The sequence below is a fragment of the Ovis canadensis genome, chromosome 23, assembly GCF_042477335.2.
Source record: "Ovis canadensis isolate MfBH-ARS-UI-01 breed Bighorn chromosome 23, ARS-UI_OviCan_v2, whole genome shotgun sequence".
Classification (NCBI taxonomy): domain Eukaryota; kingdom Metazoa; phylum Chordata; class Mammalia; order Artiodactyla; family Bovidae; genus Ovis; species Ovis canadensis.
This window is the reverse complement of record NC_091267.1, coordinates 63,137,594-63,158,163: the sequence shown is the minus strand read 5'-3', so window position 1 is coordinate 63,158,163 and position 20,570 is coordinate 63,137,594. Positions and strand designations below refer to the sequence as shown.

The 20,570-nt window shown below is 47.9% G+C and overlaps 1 protein-coding gene and 1 pseudogene across 2 annotated transcripts in view; one reads left to right on the top strand and one right to left on the bottom strand.

The window, feature by feature from the left end:
- The window catches only part of MYO5B (myosin VB), a 339,036-nt gene that overhangs the window by 229,900 nt on the left and 88,566 nt on the right, over positions 1-20,570 (top strand). For both annotated transcript variants that reach the window (XM_069568511.1, XM_069568512.1), the window contains exons 11-14: positions 8,084-8,165; positions 9,019-9,159; positions 19,138-19,260; positions 20,199-20,282. In XM_069568511.1, coding sequence (XP_069424612.1) covers positions 8,084-8,165; positions 9,019-9,159; positions 19,138-19,260; positions 20,199-20,282 — 430 coding nt within the window. The remainder of the gene's footprint in view (positions 1-8,083; positions 8,166-9,018; positions 9,160-19,137; positions 19,261-20,198; positions 20,283-20,570) is intronic.
- LOC138428079 (small ribosomal subunit protein eS27-like pseudogene) lies at positions 4,750-5,077 on the bottom strand (annotated as a pseudogene).

Genomic DNA, 20,570 nt, shown 5'->3' with positions numbered 1-20,570 from the left:
GCCTGATGCTGAGGGAAGCATGGGCCCCCAGAACAGGAAATGGGTTTGCTGGAATCTCCTATCCTTCCCAGTTCTTGTGTTATTTTCTCGGTAAACTTTAAATTTGTATCCTGGTCTATTCAGTGTTTTCTAATGATTTATGTTAAAAATATTTTTTAAATTGTAGTTTAAAAACCCACACAACATAAAATTTACCATCATCTTAACCACTTTTTTAATACAATTCAATAACCTCAAGTATATTCGTATTTTTGTGCAGTTGATCTCTAGAACTTTTTCATGTTGGAAAAACTGAAACTCTATACCCATTAAACAACTCCTGTCTTCTCTCCCCCACCCCCTAGGAGAAGGGACTTTCTGTCTCTATAATTTTGACACCTCTACATACTTCATGTAAATGAAATCATACAATACTTACCTTCTCGTGACTGGCTTATTTCGCTTAGCCTAATGTCCTCAAGATTCAACCATGTTGTACTGTGCGGCAGGATTTCCTTCTTTTTTAAAGGTGAACAATACTAAATTGTATGCATGTACCACGTTTTATTTATCCATCCACTGATGGATGTTTGGACTGCTTCTGCCTCTTGGCTATTGTGATACTGCTGGAATGAACAAGGAAGGGTATGCAAATATCTCTTCTTTTAAACTCTTTAAGGTATATAGCCAGAAGTAGGATTGCTGGATTATGTAGTAATCCTGTTTTTAATCATTTGAGGATTATGTAGGAATATAGTACTTCTACTTTTAATTCTTTGAGAAAACTCCATGTTGTTTTATAGTAGCTGCATCATTTTACATTTTTACCGGTAGTGCCCAGAGGTGCTGGTTTCTCTACATCCTTGCCAGCTCTTGTTTTCTGTTTTCTTTTTTTTTTTTATAGTAGCCATCCTAATAAGTATGAAGTGATTTTGATATGCATTTGATAGGTATGATTATGGTTCTGATATGCATTTCTCTAATAATTTTGACCATCTTTTCATATGCTTCTTGGCCATTCGTGTATCTTCTTAGAGAAATGTTTTAAGTTCTTGGCTCATTTTTAAATCAAGTTATTTACTTTTTTTGTTTTTGTGTTGTAGGACTTCTTTATATATTCTAAATATTAACTCCTTTTCAGAAATATGATTTGCAAATGTTTTATACCATTCCATAAGTTGCCTTAAATGATATATTTTAAGTAAATTTCTTAAGCTCACCAGTTGCCTTCTTCATTTTGATAGAAATTCTTTGTTTCTTTGTTATGTTTTTCTTTCTTGGTCTCACTCTTCAAAACAGACTTGAAGATAATTTCATGATCCTAAGTGATTTATTTGGAGAAGACAACCTATCCCCTCCCTCTGTCCAGTATGGGAAGGTTTCATGGAGGATGGAGAGGGAGAAGTCAGTGATTGCATTTGCCCTGCAGCCTGTGAACAGTGACCCAACCTTGGACAGCCCAGAAGATCCCTGGACATGTCTTCTTCAGGGTAGACATGCATAGCCAGCCCAAGGTTCCCAGATCCAGCAGATTACCTCTTGCCATGGGTTCTCCCTGGAATCTCTGAGTCTTCCAGGAGAGCCTTGTAACTCTGAGTGCTCGAAAGTCAAGCTCAACCTTCTGGAATTGCTCTGACATAGCCCTTTGGAGCATGCCTGAAACCAAACACCACTACATACTCTTAAAGCTTCAATAAAGTCCCATTTGTCTCTGACCCTGCCAGCACCCTCATGAGCTCACCCTCCTTTAAAGTCCTGTAACACAGACAAATCTCCACTAGTTGAGTTTTCCTGGGGTCTTCCTAATAGCTCTCTCCTTTTGGGTAGGGTTCATGATTTGCCTTTTGTAGCTCTTGCATTTCCTGGGACAGTTGACTGATGGATTGGGAGAGAGTTAGCACATGGTGGGCATCTTCCTGTCCCACATGAGATTTTCAGACACAGGGGAGAGGCGGGAGTTGGAGCACGCTGCAGACGGAATGGTCTTAGATCCTCCAGAAGACCTGTTCTTGACCTTGGGATGTGAGCAGTGCCTAGAACTTTGCTCTCCCTGAAGAACAAGTCCCATGTGTGGGCATCTGGGACACAGAGAGAAGCATAGGAGCAGGACTGAAGTCCTTCCATTCTAAGGTGCGGCCAGCACCCCCAATTATTGAGGAAAGAGATCAGAAGGGTTGGCATCCCTAACAGACTGCAAGGTGCCCTTGTGAGATTTCATGGGTTTCTGGAGGGAAAGAGACCTTGAGAGGACTTGCTTGACTTTTGGCAGTCATTCCCTAGCAGCCCCCCTCTATGTCTAACCTGTACCACATATCTTCTCTTTTGAGCTTTGGTGAAAGGGTAGAAACACAGGGCTAAGCTTAGTTCAGTTCAGTCTCTCAGTCATGTCCAACTCTTTGCGACCCCATGAATCGCAGCATGCCAGGCCTCCCTGTCAATCACCAACTCCCAGAGTTCACTCAGACTCACGTCCATCGAGTCGGTGGTGCCATCCAGCCATCTCATCCTCTGTCGTCCCCTTCTCCTCCTGCCCCCAATCGCTCCCACCATCAGAGTCTTTTCCAATGAGTCAACTCTTCGCATGAGGTGGCCAAAGTACTGGAGTTTCAGCTTCAGCATCATTCCTTCCAAAGAAATCCCAGGGCTGATCTCCTTCAGAATGGACTGGTTGGATCTCCTTGGAGTCCAAGGGACTCTCAGGAGTCTTCTCCAACACCACAGTTCAAAAGCATCAATTCCTCGGCACTCAAGCTAAGAAAGTCTAATTCCTCTGCCTTGTGCCCTGGGGGAAGAACTGTTTCCCAACCTTCAAAGCATCTCATCTCCTCTCTGCTCTGGAGGGAGTGGTTCGTGGAGGTTAGTAATTAACTCAGTGACAGGTTGACTTCTTTTTATTGCAGTTTCACTTTCCCATGGACATTATCCTATTTTTATGGAGGCGCTTGTATCCCCTACCCCACCCTGAAGTCAGGTAGAATGAGAAGGGAATTGTCTACTTTTTTGCTCTGCTTTGAAGATAGGCAAACGTGGAAGTGGGAATGTTAATTTTACCACCATGACTACAGATCCCAGGCCCCAGCATCAAGCCTTATTCTGTGTCTTGACCTCACTCCCACCCAAGGATTCTGGACTAAATATTCTCAGCATTGACTTTACAGGAGAAATCCAGTTCCCTCTCACATATAAATTTCTTTGTGATATTTTAATGTGAACTATAAATGGATCCATTGTATTTAGTTTTTAAAAGTCATCGCTATTGATGACAAGAATAACTACAAATATAATGTCATTTAGAGAAGTTGCTTTATCTCCCTAACTGGCCTTTTCTGAGGTCAGTCATCTTAGACATTTTCCGGGCTCCCCAAACCCCTCATCCATTCATCTCTGGCCTGCTGGCATTACAGTAATTACCCTAGATGGCAGAGGAATTGTTACTAGATAATATCTTAGAAATAGGGAAATTATGAGCTAATTTCAGGCCATCTCAAATTAATGAGAATGTTCTTTGTGGAGTGCTACCAGTGTAAACCTTTAAAAAATGACGAGTGGGCGATATTTAAATCCTTTATCTTCGGAGCTCAATACGAGCTCAGCAAATGCACCCAAGTGCTGTTATCTGGCCAGTTGCTAGGGTGGCTGTTTTATCTTCCTTCTGGGTTTCATTAATTAAAAGTTCCTCTATGGCATGGCTGTCAATCAGCAACCTTTCTTGAGGTACCGAAAGGGGAGCTGTAGGGAGAGGAAATGAGGTTCTAAGAGACATGACTGGGTCTGTAGGACCATCATCTGGGCTGAGAGGACCCTAAGCCAGGGTGACGGCTGGCTGACCCAGTACCTTCCTCCTGCGTGGTCTGGACTGCCTTCAGCTTGGACTTTGCAACTTTGATCCTGTTTTATTGACCTGGAATTACTTGTCTTCCATGGGCATGACCAAAGGCTGTTCTTTAATGTGGTTGTCTCCAAGCAGTTGATTCCTTTGATTTCAAGATGATTTCCTGCCTTTTCTCGTCTTATATTTTGGTGGGGGGTGGGGTGGTGGGGGGAGGTGGAGAAGCCTGATGTGTTCTGGGCACCAAGCTAGCCCTGTTGGATGGTTGGCACATTTATTTTTGCAGGTCCTTCTGCTTAGGGTGCTGCCTCTCCTCCACCACCACCACCAGCATCCCTAACCCATCAGGGGCGGCTCCAACATTTCTACTGGGGAGCAGCGGTTAGGGAGTACAATCTGTTTGGAAGGGTTGGCATAATTTTATATGAGATTGAGAAAATTCAGTTGCCTATACTGACAGTGAGAAGGCCCATGCTGTGAAGATTCTGAAGGTGGAAGCCTGTGCCCCGAGCCCAGGTCCCTCTTTGGTATTCTCTGCTCTCCCCATCTCCACCTGCTCAGACACTTCTTCTCTGGGAAGTTATCTTCTTGCCCACAGCCCTTCCTAGTCTTCTCTCCCTTCCCTTCTTATTTATTTATGCCCATGGGTGTATATGTGCGTGCTCAGTCATGACTGACTCTTTGTGATCCCTTGGACTGTAGCCCACCAGACTCCTCTGGAATTTTCCAGATAAGAATACTAGAGTGGGTTGCCATTTCCTTCTCCAGGAGATCTTCCCAACCCAGGGATCAAAGCTGGGTCTCCTGCATTGCAGGCAGATTCTTTACCACTGTGCCACCTGGGTAGCCCCATTTATGCCAATAATTAAAACTTTATTGGAAAACAGATTCCAAAATAGGAGAGCACTATTGGATACCTTATACAATTAAACATCATCACATTATCTTGGTAGATGAGAACTGCTGAGCTGGTGAGGATTTCTGTGAAAGAACACAAATTCAGGAAGTTGTATGGATCCTTGATGTTGCTTCCTTCTAAATGAATGCCTTCTGTGAGGCTGGCCTTTCCTCCCATCACTTGGCACAACACTGTTGAACAACCTACACAAAGTACAGTCATCTGAACATGACTGAGAACCATATAATCCTGTAACAACCTGGACATTTTTACATGAAGTCAGAATTTGGACTTTGAACCAGCCATTTCTTTTTATGTTTTTTCTTTTCTTCTTCCAAGCAAGAGTACAGTAAATCTCTCGCCAAAGCCATGTTGGTCCTTCCACAAGCCCAGCCCGTCCAGATCTCTAAGGTGACATTCCCAGGGAGCAACACACCCCTGGGCGCACAGCGTCCCCTTTCCTCTTCTTCTTTTTATAATATTTATTTGGCCGCTCCAGGTTTTAGTTGAGATGCAGGGTTTAGTTGCCCCCATCCAGGTGGGATCTTAGTTCCCTGACCCAAGGGATCAAACTGGAGTCCCCTGCATTACAAGGCAGATACTTAACCCCTGGGCCACCAGGGAAGTCCCTTTCCTTCTTTCTTAAACAGAACTTTTTACTCCTTTCTGAGTTAATGTGCTCTCCGAAATCACTCTCTCTGGGTTCAAATATTGGCTTTTCTGTCTCTTGACTCTCTGATTTTGGACAGGTTATTTGTTTTTTCAGCAGTAGGATGGATTAGTGATAGACCCCGACTCTTGTTGGTTGTGGGTATTCAGTGAGCCCATGAAGCCTCTGGACCTTGGTGCTCTGTAGATGCCCATTCACAGGGTCCCTGCCAGCTCGTTCAGCCAGGTGCGTGAATGAGAAAAAGGTTCCTCTTCCTCCTGGATTTCTGCCCTTTCTCACCTGCTTAGCTTGCTGCCTTTGCTCTGCGAGCATGGGGCTCATTGTGGCTAAAGCTGCTGATGCTATTATCATGCTCCCAGCCTGGTGGGTGATCATATCCATCCAGTCACACAACTGACTCTCACTCCACGTGCCATTGGTCATTTGAAGTCCTCTCATCTCTCCTTCCTTAATGTCTTTAGAACCTTCCTGTTAACTTGGCTACCACCAGCCTAAGCTATACCCTGGCTGCATTTTCCCTAAATAATTACTCCAATAATAAATCTTTATTCAACCTCCTACATCTTGTACAACTTGCCCACAAATCACAGTATTTTTCTGAGATGGAAATTCGGTTTTCATTTCTTAATTTAAAATCCTGCCAGTTCTCCCCATTTCTCCTGGAAAAATCTAGAAGTGTAGCATACAAGGCATCCGGTGGGGCTGCGCCTGGCTGTGTGATGCTGTGTCTCACCTCTGTAGACACCTCCACTTCCCAAAGCCCCTTCCCCAGCAGTGATCCAGCCATATTGTGAACATTTCAGTTGAGCAATTGACGTCAGTGTTGATGATCTAAAGTATAAAGAGCTCAGATAAGCCCATTTTTAAAGTTAAAACCCAGCAAATACTTCACTAACCACAGACAGTTCACAAAGTATGGACAACTAGAACATACACTCACACCCACAGAAAAATCTTGAGCTTTATCAATAGTCAAAGAAATTAGAATTCAAAAACATTTGTCATGTAACAATTAGCCAAAGATTTTTAAAAGTTAATTTATATTATTGACCAAAGATCTGTGATGCATTAATACTCCCAGTGAGGGGCAGGGGGGACACACCTGATTGGAGTACAAGGCGACTTTGGGGTGATTGATGTGATAGAAATGTTCTGTATCTGATTGTGATGGTGGACACATGTAGTATAATACTGATCAGAAACTCGTTGAAATACATCTTTCCAATTGGTGCATCTTATTGTACATAAACTCTAAGTCAAACATGAATTTTTTTAAGTTTTTTAATTTTTAAAATTTTATTTGTTTTTGGCCGCTTGGATCTTTGTTGCTGCTCACAGGCTTTCTCTTGCTGCAGCGAGTGGGGGCTGCTTTCCAGCTGTGGTGCATGGGCTTCTCACTGTGGTGGGAAGAGCTCGTGGCAGCTCTTCTTCTTGCAGAGCTTGGGCTCTGGAGTGCACAGGCTCAGTAATGTGGAGACCCATGGCATGTGGAATCTTCCAGGACCAGGGCTCAAACCCGCGTCCCCTGTATTGGCAGGCAGGGTCCCCTCTTAACCACTGGAGCACCAGGGAAGTCCTCAAACCTGAATTTAAAGACAACCTTATTGACCAGGATCAGGAGAATGAGACCCTTGCATACACTGGGGGGCTGGGGTGAGGGCAGGGTGATAGCATCAGTTGGTTCCATCTTTCTGGAAGGTAATCTGCCACTACCATTTAAGAAAACAAATCCTGACATGGTAATTTTCCTTCTAGAACAGCATCCTAAGAATCATGAATTCAAAGATGTATATATAATATTTGTCACAGCAGCAATAGCAGCTAAAAACTGGGGAAAAAAACAGAATGTCCTTCAATAGGTGACTGGTTACATTACGATTCATCTGCATTGGGGCACGGTCAACCCAGGAGGAGCCTTTGTGTGAATCGGATAAAGGCATCCCTCTGGGGCAAACGCTGCCTCCTAGACTGGAAGGGGACATCAGCTAAATTCTAGCCCCACTGATCCCCACCTGGGCTCCTGGGCAATTCTCAGGCTGAAAGCAGCATCTCTAGGACGGTCCACGAGGCAGACATTAGAACTGATGTCTTTGAAGAACAGCAGCATGGAGAACTGTTAAATAACAACTGGGAAGTTAAATAATAAATATAGGGGTGATTTTACATAAAATTCATCTTTGCTTCAAAAATAAAGTCACTGGAAGGAAACACGCACGTGTGCATGCTAAGTCCCTTCAGTCGTGTCCGACTCTTTGCGACCCCATGGACTGTAGCCTGCCAGGCCCTTCTGTCCATGAGATTTCCCAGGCAAGAATACTGGAGTGGGTTACCATTTCCTTCTCCAGGGGCTCTTCCTGACCCAGGGATCAAACCCACGTCTCATGTCTACCTGTATTGGCGGGCGGTTCATGTGAGTGACAGAATCATGGGTGACTTTTTCTTACACCTGCTTTTTCCAAATTTTCTTGCTGTCAGTACTTTTTTAGTTGTGAAAAGACATTCATTCTTACTGTCCTGTTTGATTCTAAAGACTCTATTGTGCTGATACCTGTGACAGTGGTCTCAAGAACAGATGGGACTTCTGTGCTGGAGTTAAGGCGAGAACCGCAGGGAGCAGAGGATGAGGGCCACCTTGCTGAAGTCCCAGGGATCCCTTCGGTAAATGGGGACATCTCTTACTTTTCCCTTTGGTCTTTCCATCCTGTAGATTTGAGACGTTTGAGGTGAACAGCTTTGAGCAGTTCTGTATCAACTACGCCAATGAGAAGCTCCAGCAGCAGTTCAACTCGGTAGGTTTTCCTGGACCCAGAGATGTCGGGTGGCGGGGGGAGTCGCAGACAGCCCAGCCCACTTCTCTCCCGTCCAGGGTCGGTGGGCTCCAGCTCGGCCCTGACTTGCCCTTGGTTTCCTGGTCATGCCACAGCTCTAGGCAGGCACTCCCCACTGGTCAGAAGGAGGTCGGAATTGGGACAGCTGGGTCAAGGGGGTCAGTGATCCTCTCCTTGGCTTTGACTTCCACTCTTTTTGAGCCCAAGAATCTGGGGTATTTGAACAATCACAGCCATCTGTGAGGCCTCTTGTGATTGGTTGAGGTATGACAGTGCAGGTGAGTAGTAGAACATCCTAGGGAAGGGTTCACATGGGAGTGAGGATCACCTTCGTCACTGTTCAGTCGCTCGGTTGTGTCTGACTCTTTGCGACCCCATAGACTGCCGCACACCAGGCTTCCCTGTCCTTCACTATCTCCCAGATATGCTCAAACTCATGTCCATTGAGTCAGTGATGCCATCCAATCATCTCATCCTCTGTCGTCCCCCTCTCCTCCTGCCCTTAGTCTTTCCCAGCATCAGGGTCTTTGCAAATGAATCGGCTCTTTGCATCAGGTGGCCAGAGTACTGGAGCTGCAGCTTTAGCATCTGTCCTTCCAATGCATATTCAGAGTTAATTTCCTTTGGGTTTGACTGAGATCACCCAACTGGGCCTTTTTTTTCTGCAGTCATGACTGTGACTGGTGCCCAAAGCCTTTCTGATGAGTATGTCCCATCCTCCGGGACTCAGAACCCATGTGGTTGAAGCTCAGGGGAGTTGAAAGTTAAGATGTGTCTGTAGTTCACTGACCTGACTTTTTGCTTCTTGCGCTAGCACGTATTCAAGCTGGAGCAGGAGGAGTACATGAAGGAGCAGATCCCGTGGACCCTGATTGATTTCTATGATAACCAACCTTGTATCGACCTCATAGAAGCTAAGCTGGGCATCTTGGACCTGTTGGATGAAGAATGTAAGGTAAAACTGATGATGTCATTGAATCGGCTTAATTCTAGGCTTAGGGTTATGAGGCAGAGGACAGCTGTGTGCTGCAAGGGAACACGTGAGATCTCAAGACTGGAGTTTCATCTGATTAGTCGGCCTTTAGTTTGCTGGGAGAAGCCTTAGGGTCTATTCTGCAACTAAAAGGTACCAGAAGGTAACACACTGAACATGACTGGCAGGTGTTGCTACATTGGTGAACAATGTCTTTGGCAGGGGCTGGGTGTTAAGGATTGGCGTGATGTGATGGTGGTATGGATTTGGTGCCCCACATCTCCTAGGTGCTGAGAAAGGACCACAACTTCTAGACAGGCATCCCGGAGAGGGAGGGCCAAGAGCCCAGGATTACCATGCAAGGTGGCTTGTGAGTGGCAAGAGCCACGTGGCTTGGTGGCAAGTGAGAGCTGTGGATTTCCCCCATGCAGCTTGTCATGGACACTACCTGCTATGACAGGAGGGGCCCTGAGTTGCCAGCATGGAGAGAACCAGGCAGCTTTGGGTGTGTGGGGCAGGGGAACTCCTGTGTTATCAGTCATCTAATTGCTTTGGCATTTGGTTTCTGCTCTATGAATTGATGGGCACTGGGTCTGATGGTCTTCCAAACTTCTCCTGATTTGGTGTTTGGCAGTTATGGTAAATGTATGCCAGCTCCTTCAGGGGTGGAAACTCTAATCAAGAGGTGTAGAAGCTGCTTGGGTCTCGGCATTGAAAGGGAAGAGCCCAGGTGATCTCCCGTGTCTGGGCTGTGGAGTGGCTTGTGGCATGATGGTTTGGGAGGAGCAGATGTTTCCTTTCCAGAAACTTTCACTGCCTTTGAAAATGAGAAAGACTGAAAACAAAACAGTGGAAGACAGTGAAACTACGCTGAAATCCACAGCATGCTTTTATCTGATGGTTTTTAGCACATTCTCAAAGCTGGGGACTTGGTCTGGTGTCAGACTTGGGAACAGGTAATTCCTTGGGGTGACAGGGGCTGTGTTGGCTCACCCCCGCCCCCCTGAGGTTGTGATAAAGGTGATAGAACAGTTGTCCCTTTGTCCCTGCTCGGGCAGCACCGGCCGAATGACAGACATCGCAGCCCAGGCCCTGCAGCAGCACCACTCCCCTGCCCGGTGTGTACCCCTCCCTCATTGTCTCGGTTCCACGTCCACTGCCAGCAGCTCCCTTCTGACACTCGGGGGCGTGCTCCCCTCCCTTCCGTCTCTGGTGATCCTTTCCACAGCCTCCTCCAGCTCCACAACCCCAACCACGCCCTCCATCCAGTTCCGGGCCTCTGAACCAGCACAGCCCCCCAGGCCCGGCTCCAGGAGGGCTCTGGCTCTTCCCTCCCTCACCCAGCGGTGACGTCCAAGGGTGGACAAGGCTCTGAGCCAGCGGCTCAACCTCGCTCTGCAATGAAGCGCTAACTGCTGCAGACCGCAGCCCCCAGGGACCCATCCTCGCCTTTCTCCTCTCACAGGAACCCCCCACTGCCTCAGGGGGACGGAGTCTGTGAATTCAGCAGCTGCCCTATCAATTTTCCCTGATCGACCTTGCCTTTGGCAGGCAAGCCAAGGTCACTTGTGGGTTCGTTTTGCCTCCTGGTTTGAGGTTCTCAGAGGTGCCGCTGCCCAAGGGAGTGTGTCCCCAGAATGTCAGGCTGCAGCGGTGAGAACACTGGTCACTGCACGGTGAGAGACCTCAGGCTGCTGTCCAGAAGCGGGGGGACCCAAGCCCCTGGGTGAGGGAGTGCGGTGCGCCCCTTGCAGCACAGGGCTGGGGAGATGGTGGTTCTGGGGGTGGTGGAGGAGGGCTTAGCAATGCAGCTGAAAAGTAGGCAGTGGTTTCAGGGAGGACCAGGGTGCCAACATGTAGCAGTTTTGAAAGCATCCCCCACAAAGCCCTGGACTTGGCAGCCTTGGGTATTCCCGGTGCAGCGGATCCCCACACCTTCCTGTCTGTCTTCCTACCGAGTGCGCACAGCCTGTACTACTTTCCAGAAGCCGAGGGGAAATAAAACCCGGCTGCGTCTGTATGCATGGTCTCTGCGTTATGCTCTATGGTGCCTTTTGTTTGGGTCAAATTTTTAAAATTAGGGGATTTAAGTTTCAGACCGTATCCAACTCAAACTCCTGCCAAACCCCCAGAAGGTATTGATTTGGCCAAAAAGTTCATTTGAGTTTTTCTATAACATGGAAAAACCAGAATGAAATGTTTGGCCAACTCAATATTATGCACCTACTGTATATCTGGTCTTGAGGGGAAAGCCCTCAGGAGAAGGGACAGGGGTCTCCCTGCCAGCCAGCAAAGGGTGAAGAAGGACAGGATGGTACTTGGGAAGAGCCTGGCCTGAGCAAGGGGCCCATGGAGGGCTGTGGGCAAGGACCAGGGCCTAGGGACAGCTGAGTGACCTCCAGGGCAGGGCCCTCACCAGGTCAGAAAGAGTGCTGAGCTGCCCACAGCCAGGGGGTTCTGTTAGATGCTTGCTTCCCTGTCCCTGAGGCTCCTTAGAAGGGAGATCTGAGGGTAAGCTGGGGTTTCCCGCTAGTCCCTAGGGGACGGAGGTGTGTGCCCAGAGTGTCGAGATAGATCGGGGGTGGTGCTGTGAGAGTGCCGCGTGGGGCCTCAGTGGGCACCAAGTCACAGATGCAGCAGGGGAGACAAGATGAGCACCGAATTACAGGACTGACACAAGAGCCCACGGTGTGGAAACCATTTTCTGTGAGATTTAGCTGCTGTGGGAATTCAGACTCATTCAGTATAATTGGATACGGTGTCTAGCAACAGATGGATTTTTAAATTTTTATTTCTTTTTTGGCTGCGCTGGGTCTTGGTTGCCGCGCATGGGCCTTCTCTCCGGGCGCTGCTCTCTAGCTGCGGTGAGCAGGCTCCTCCCTGCGGTGGCTTCCTTGCTGTGGAGCGTGGGCCCCAGGTGTGCGGGCTTCGGAAGGTGTGGCACACGAGCTTAGCTGCTCTGTGGCGTGGGGGATCTTCCCGACCAGGGAGCGAAGCCCTGCCCCCTGCATTGGCAGGTGGATTCCTAACCACTGGACCACCAGAGGAATCCTAATAGATGGATTTTTAACCAGTAGTTATTGCTTTTGTCAGAAGCCATGAAACTGTACACTTATAAAGGGTGCGTTTTGCTGTATGGAAATTGTTCTGTAATAAGTCTGACTTATAAATCCTCCTCTTGGAGGAACGAACTAGCAAGGACTGATAGGAATTGAGACATCAGTGCACATTTCCTCATAAGTGACATACTTGCGTTTGAGCAGGAATTTTGTGAAAATGAGACCTTGACCCCTAGAAGCAGTTCCAGTGGGTGAAGACAGTGTCTCAGGCTGGAGAGACGCAGGCAGGGCTGAGTCAGGGAGGCAGACTCTCCCCTGTTGACTGGGATCCTCTCGTTTCATGGAGCCCAGCCCGAGGAGCCGACGAGGACAGACCTTCCTGGTCATGATGATGTTGCTGAGGCAGTAGAAGGACAGCAGGCTGCACTCGGGAGTCAATACCTGCTGTCCCTGACCAGTTCCAGCCTGCTCTCGTGAGAGCTGACTGAATACCTGCTGTCCCCTGACCAGTTCCAGCCTGCTCTCGTGAGAGCTGACTGAATACCTGCTGTCCCCTGACCTGGGCCAGCCTGCTCTCGTGAGAGCTGATTTTGGATGAAGACCAAGGCCTTGTGGTTTCTCCAGATGCAGCCCTAGGGCGGCTGGGTGTGAGCAGCTTTGAAGCCTGTGGTGGTCGGAGGGCAAGCGGCGCCCACATTCATCCTCCTGACAAACCCCAGGTTCCCTTCAGCGCGCCCCTGAGGGGTCAGGCGAACAAAAAGAACATCTCCTGAGCTGACGGGAAATGGAAACACTGAGATGAGAGGGCGGGGGTAGGGGGGAGCGCCCCCAGAGCAGCTGTATGAGCAGGGGTCACATGAGGGGAGAGGCGCCCTGGGCACAGGGAATGTCATGTTTGCAGAACCTGAGATGGTCTGGTTTGTCCCGGGCCCATGCTGGTGGCCGGCAAGGGTGGGAAGCAGGAACCATCAAGAATGGGAGACTTGGCCTCGCCTGCCCAGCGAAGGTGTCTGGAGGATGGAAGGGAGTGAAGAGCAGGAGAGACACGATCAGATGTGACTGACTTTTCAGCAGGGCTCCCTGAGAACCGTGAAAGGTAAGCTGGAGAGAGACTGTGGAGTCAGCTGAGCACTGGCCAGGAGGAGATGCCGAGCGCTTCTGAGGAGGGAGGCAGCGGGTGAGGGCCTCGATGGCCCTGCACGTGACAGCCAGTTGTTGGTTGGAGCAGTTTCTAGGGACTTGTCTGGGCAGAAGTCTGACTTGGGTAACTGGAGGAGTGAATAGGAGTGAGGTGGTGGAGGGGGCGAGTCTGAACTCCTAAGGAGGAGCTGAGAGGGAGGGAGGGCTGGAGAGGATTCAGAAGAGGGAAGATGGGCAGCTCCTGGTACCCAAGAGGCAGGGGATGTGTGCTCGGGAGGCCAACCAGGAGGAGAGGCGCTCCCTCCCCTGAGGAGGGTCCGAGGCGTTGTGTTCTGATGAATCTCTGAGTGTAGAGCAGAAATATGAGGTTTCCTGCATGGCAGCCTGCTTCCCTGTGACGGAGGAGATGGGGCATCTGCTGAGAGGCAGCAGGGTTAGAAGTTCGAGGAGAACAGAGGAGGTGGGGACAGGCTGCCCTCCAGGGAGGGACGAGGAATACCAAGTGCAGAGATATGAGGTCTGAGACTATCAGAGAGTGAGATGTATGTAGCTGCTGTCAAGGCGCGGTCAAAGTCCCCTTCAATCTGGGCATAGCATCTTAATCTATAGAAGTGCTGCTCACCCTGGAATTTTATTTTCTTTTTTGGAACTAATGCTAAGTTATACTCAGTTACCAGCAGAAGTTGATGAAGGGAAGGGAAGCTGGTGTGTGATCTCAGCCAGCCACCCAGGTCTGGGAAAGGACAGGATGGGTGGCTGGGTTGGTCTCAGTTCAGTTCACTTCAGTCGCTCAGTCGTGTCCGACTCTTTGCAACCTCATGGACTGCAGCACACCAGGCCTCTCTATCCATCACCAACTCCCGGAGTTTACTCAAACTCAGGTCCATCAAGTTGGTGATGCCATCCAACCTTCTCATCCTCTGTCGTCCCCTTCTCCTCCCGCCTTCAGTCTTTCCCAGCATAAGGGTCTTTTCTAGTGCATCAGTTCTTTGCATTAGCTGGCCAAAGTATTGGAGTTTCAGCTTTAGCAGCAGTCCTTCCAATGAATATTCAGGACTGATTTCCTTTAGGATTGACTGGTTTGATCTCCTTGCTGTCCAAGGACTCTCACGAGACTTCTCCAACACCACAGTTCAAAAGCATTAATGCTTCGGTGCTCAGCTTTCTTTATAGTCCAATTCCTCACATCCATACATGACTACTGGAAAAACCATAGCTTTGACTAGACAGATCTTTGTTGACAAAGTAATATCTCTGCTTTTAAATATGCTGTCTAGCTTGGTCATAGCTTTTCTTCCAAGGAGTAAGCATCACTTAATTTCATGGCTGCACTCACCATCTTCAGTGATTTTGAAGCCCAAGAAAATAAAGTCTCTCACTGTTTCCATTGTTTCCCCATCTATTTGTCATGAAGTGATAGGGCCAGATACCATGATCTTAGTTTTCTGAATGTTGAGTTTTAAGCCAACCTTTTCACTCTCCTCTTTTACTTTCTTCAAGAGGCTCTTTGGTTCTTCTTTACTTTCTGCCATAAGGGTGGTGTCATCTGTGTATCTGAGGTTATTGATATTTCTCTCCACAATCTTGATTCCAGCTTGTTGTTCATCCAGCCCAGCATTTCTCATGATATACTCTGCACAGAAGTTAAATAAGCAGGGTGACAACATACAGCCTTGACGCACTCCTTTCCCAATTTGGAACCAGTTTGTTGTTCTCATGTCCAGTTCTAACTGTTGCTTCTTGACCTGCATACAGGTTTCTCAAGAGGCCAGGACAGGTGGTCTGGTATTCCCATCTCTCTAAGAATTTTCCACAGTTTGCTGTGATCCACACAGTCAAAGGCTTTGGCATAGTCTGTAAAGCAGAAATAGATGTTTTCCTGGAACTCGCTTGCTTTTTCAATGATCTAGTAGATGTTGGCAGTTTGATCTCTGGCCCCTCTGCCTATTCTAAATCCAACTTGAACATCTGGAAATTCACAGTTCACATATTGCTGAAGCCTGGCTTGAAGAATTTTGAGCATTACTTTGCTAGCATGTGAGATGGGTGCAATTGTGCAGTAGTTTGAGCATTCTTTGGCATTGCCTTTCTTTGGGATTGGAATGAAAATTGACCTTTTCCAGTCCTGTGGCCACTGCTGAGTTTTCCAAATTTGCTGGCATATTGAGTGCAGCACTTTCACAGCATCATCTTTTAGGATTTGAAATGGCTCAACTGGAATTCCACCACCTCCTCTAGCTTTGTTCATAGTGATGCTTCCTAAGGTCCACTTGACTTCGTGTTCCAAGATGTCTGGCTCTAGGTGAGTGATCACACTATTGTGATTATCTGGGTCATGAAGATCTTTTTTGTATAGTTCGGTGTATTCTTGCCACCTCTTCTTAATATCTTCTGCTTCTGGGTTGGTCTAGATTTAGTGTTTTGCTGAGCATGCGAAAGTGGTGTTCTGTGAAGGTGGGAAAGTGAAGGAGGAGATGGCTGCAGGTGAGGAGGAAGGAGCCACTTCTGCCTGGAGCAACAGAGACCTGGAGGCCCAGCTGTCACAGGAGGATTCAGGGCTGATGCAGGCAGGGCCACCTGAGAGGTCCCCAGGGGTGGGAGTCATCAGGTAGCCCACAGAGTTCTGAGATGGAGTGAGATGGAGGCCTGGAAGGCTGTCTTGGTGGCACAGGCTCAGGAAGATGGGACAAGAAACAGGTGGAATAACTGACTTTAGGCTCCTTATCAGCCAGCTCTTGTCAGCTGTTGGGCTGGGGCAGGCTTTAACCCCAGGCGATGTCTCAGGCCAGTGATGGCAGCCAGACATTCCTACGAGGGTTCCAGGAGTGCCTTGGTGAAAAGCTGTCCTAGGCCACAGGTTTTATACCCCAGGCTGTTGGAGATGAGGGACTTAGTAAGTCCAAGGATTATTTCATTCCCCACCCCCCAGTTTTTTGTTTTATTTTAGTAGCAAAGAGTAAAATCAGGTTTAATGTATTTTAACAGCTTTATTAAGATAGAATTAATAAACCATCCAACTCACGTATTTAAAATACACAAGTCAGTGGGGGTTTTTTTGGTGTATTCAGAGTTGTGAAACCATGAATTTCACAACATTTTCATCATCCCCTAAAGATAAACATTAGCAGAAATTCTCCATTCCCTCACAGCCCTAGGCAACCACAAATCTACTTCTTATCTCTACAACATTTGCCAATTTGAGACGTTTCATCTAGATGTGGCCTTCACCTTTGGTGTGACCAGTGGCCAGCAGAGCAGGTCAGAGGGATTCACCTCCTGAGGGACAGTACCCACCTAGATGAAGGCAGAGCTGGAGTCCAGGCTCCTGGCCCAGTGCCTTTGGAGAGGAAGAAAGCTTGCATGAAGCTGCTGGCAGATACTTTTTTTTTTTTTAAAGGATTTGATTTGCAGCATATTCCAAAGCTACTGATAACCGCAATCTAGATTTTATAAAAATACAAGATTTGCTTATTGTCTCCAATGCCTGTTTTAAATCTACTTATTGGAAAGATTTTTGGAAACGACTGCTTCCCACCTGACTGTGCCTTTGTGGCTCCTTTAAAACTCTCATCGGGCAGGGAAGCCCAAACAGTGAGGAGCATGTCAACCAACCAGCCTGTCCTGGCTTGAACCCCAGCTTTGCTGCTTGCCAGCTGTGTGACCTGGGGCAAGTTACCTAACTGCTCTGTTTCTTCACCTGTAAAATGTATGGAGTAGCTTCCCTGGTGGCTCAGATGGTGAAAAATCTGCCTGCAATGCAGGAGACCCAGGTTCAATCCGTGGGTCGGGAAGATCCCCTGGAGAAGGAAATGGCTACCCACGCCAGTACCCTTGCCTGGAGAAGCCCATGGACAGAGGAGCCTGGTGGGCTATACTCCATGGGGTTTGCAGAGAGTTGGACATGACTGAGAAACTAATACCTAGTTCATAGGATTGAATGAGTTAATATAATAAAATGTATAGAAAATCGCCTGGCAATAAGTTCTCTGGACATTTGCTTTTAGCATTATCTGAGATTCTTCATTCCTATGAATTTCTGCTGGCCTTCATTTTTAGTCAAGGATTGGGGTGAGAACAGAGACCGACCCTTGTCAGGAAATATGTTTATATATGACCTTGGTTTCGGGCCTCTCTTACTCATTGATTCATGCGAGTCTGATTTAGGGAATATGTAGGATTATGAAATCTGCTGAGAAGTCCAGTTTCATGGACAAGATAAGATGAGCTGGATACTGGCAAATGCAGGTGCTGACCCAGGTGGGGCTTCTCATCGTGGTCCTGTCCTTCCTGTCCTGTCTGCCCCAGGTCTGCTAGGTTTGGGTCCATTGTGCTTCTGTTTTCACCTCCTGGGAGCTCAGCCAGGTTGGCCTCTTGCTTCCCCCACACCTGGTGTTTCTGAACACAAGCTGCTTGGAGACAAATATGAAACAATATATTTTAAAATGCGGAATTAAATATATTTTATTTTGTCTGCCCAATGCAATTAATAGCCTCCTTGAAGAAAAAGTTTTCTTAAAAATCCTGTGGCACTTAACACTGGATATTCAGTACCAGTTACACCAAGTTGAATATTGAGAAAAATCTGTTTGGTTACAAAGTATTTGAGAAATTTGTTTTCAAGTGGGTAAGCAATTTTTCATATGCACAGGTTTTATTAATTTACTAAACAAAGCCCTTTTTAAATGGCTAGTGCAAGGGTCACCTTCAACCCTGCCTGATCCAAATGTACAGGCTAAACTAATGCAAGGGCAAGTCATTGGTAGCCCATAGCTGAGGAAAGGGTGTGTGCAGTGATGGTCAAGAATGAAGGAGGGGTACCTTCATATTTGACAAGGTGCCATCATCTTTGATAATTTGAGAGGTGGGTAGAGTGGCTCTGTGTTTTGTTTTCAGCAAAGCATGATGCGTTTTCACTTTCGAAGCTATCTCTAAAGATATGGAAAGAGGCTGCTCTTCAGAATCCTTAATGGAGTGAAATCACTAAATGTAAATTTGAGGGAGGTAGAGATCAGTACTGCATAGTTCAGTCACTAGGTACTTAGCACCCAGTTTGTGGCTGGAACCCAGTTTTAAGTTTTTTGAGGGGCAGGAAAAAAACAGACATATTTCTCAAGTGCAACAAACTTACAGTTTATAGAGACGAGACAATACACAAAAACCAACAACTGATGAACAGTGTTGCACAGCGCATGTGTAAGAACTCAACTGGAAGAATTCCAAAGTGGGATCGAGGGTGGTCAAGAAAGGCTCCAGAGAAAAGGACAGACTTGAGCTGAGCCTGGACACTGGTGTTCAGATGAGACAGAGGGCGAGCTGTCCAGCTGTAGGAGTTGGCCTGAGCGAACAGGAGCTCGGACTGGAGATGGGGTGATGTGTTCGTGACCCTGAAGTCACTGGCCCCACCAGAACGAAAAAGCATCTTCAGCTCTGTCCCGTGGGTTGTGATTCTGCTCTTGCAACCTTCGCCTCCACCCTCGTCCTCTCCCAGCTCTTCCAGCATCTGCCAACCGGCAGGTTCCCTGAGGCTCAGTGCACGCCTGTAGACACCACAGGAGCCAGCACGCAGGGCATGCTGAGAGCATGCTGTGTGGGATCCCAGGTGTCCATGGTTGAGTCTACTTTCCACATCCGGTTAGGGTCCGGGTCTGAGTGCTGAGTCTAGCCTCGATGAGGTTAACTTCCTGGCAGACTCCATCACCCTGCCTCTACTCTCGACTTCCTTTTTCCTCTTTGCAAAACCCCTGATTTTGTGAATCCACAGGTCCCCAGAGGAACCGACCAGAACTGGACTCAGAAGCTCTACGACAGGCACTCCGGCAGCCAACACTTCCAGAAACCCCGCATGTCCAACAAGGCCTTCATTGTCATCCACTTTGCAGATAAGGTGGGTCTTCTCATGGTGGGCTCAGCACTCCGAGAGCCCCACCCTCAGGGGACTTTGGGTTCTTGGGCTAAGAGGGAGCTGACCTTTGAAGTCAGGTAAGTAGCCTGGAGTCTCTTGGGTGGGGCCTTGTCTAGCCTCCTGGAGCCTGAGAGAGGAAAGAGTGGTTCCTTCTCCACGTGGCTCATTGCCCAGCAGCTGGTATAGACTTCGAATTTCTCCATGTGGATTGTGTTCCATGTGCAGTAGCCCAGGGCTTCTCAAATTTTCATGTGCATGTACATCACCAGGTCTTGCTCAAAGGCAAGTTCTAATTCAGTACATCTGTCATGAGGCTGACAAGCTGCATTTAGAGCACCCAAAGGAAGCCTTCTGTCCAAGGCCATCTTATGGGAACTCCTTTTTGAATCAATGTGTTATTCGCTCCTTCATGTTTGAAACAATGTGTTATTTGCTCTGTCCTGTCTGACTCTTTGCAACCCCATGAATTATAGCCCACCAGGCTCCTCTGTCCATGGAATTCTCCAGGCAAGAATACCGGAGTGGGTAGCCATTCCCTTACTCCAGGGGATTTTCCCAACCCAGGGATCGAACCTGGCTCTCTGCCTGCATTGCAGGCAGATTCTTTACTGTCTGAACCACCAGGGAAGCCCAGACCAATATTGTTATTGTTCAGTCGCTCAGTTGTGTCTGACTCTTTGCGACCCCATGGACTGCAAAAGAATGTGGTTTTCCACAAAATGAATATTCAACTTCCTCTCTGTAAATCTCAGTACATGTTGGGTTTACATTTTAGATGAGAGCATCCATGAGTTTCCCATGTACACACAGCTCTTTTCAGAAGACGCTGTGGATGAGATAAAACCAGTGGAGATGCTGGTGAGGGCCCTGGGTCACGCAGGAGCGGTAACTACCCTTTCTGTTTCTGGCCGTGGCCCCAGGTGGAGTACCTTTCAGATGGTTTTCTGGAGAAAAACAGAGATACCGTGTATGAAGAACAGATCAACATCCTGAAGGCCAGCAAGGTAAAGAGCTCCGGAAGTGGAGAGACAGAAGTGGAGCACCCAGGCCAGAGCCGGGCAGGGTGTGGTCAGTGCCAGCCCCAGTCTGGATCACGGTTGGGGGTTGGGGGGTGAGGGGCCTGCCAGTCGTTTCAGTCTGAGAATTTGAGGATGGCCTGATGAAAGGAAGGGAGCAAGGGATGGCAGAGGCAACTGCAAAAGGTACCAGCTAGTGGAGGGATGTGGGAAAGGGGGCCAGTCTGAAGGGGTCATGGTGAGTCTAACTGTGGAGACATTGCAGGTGTCCATTGT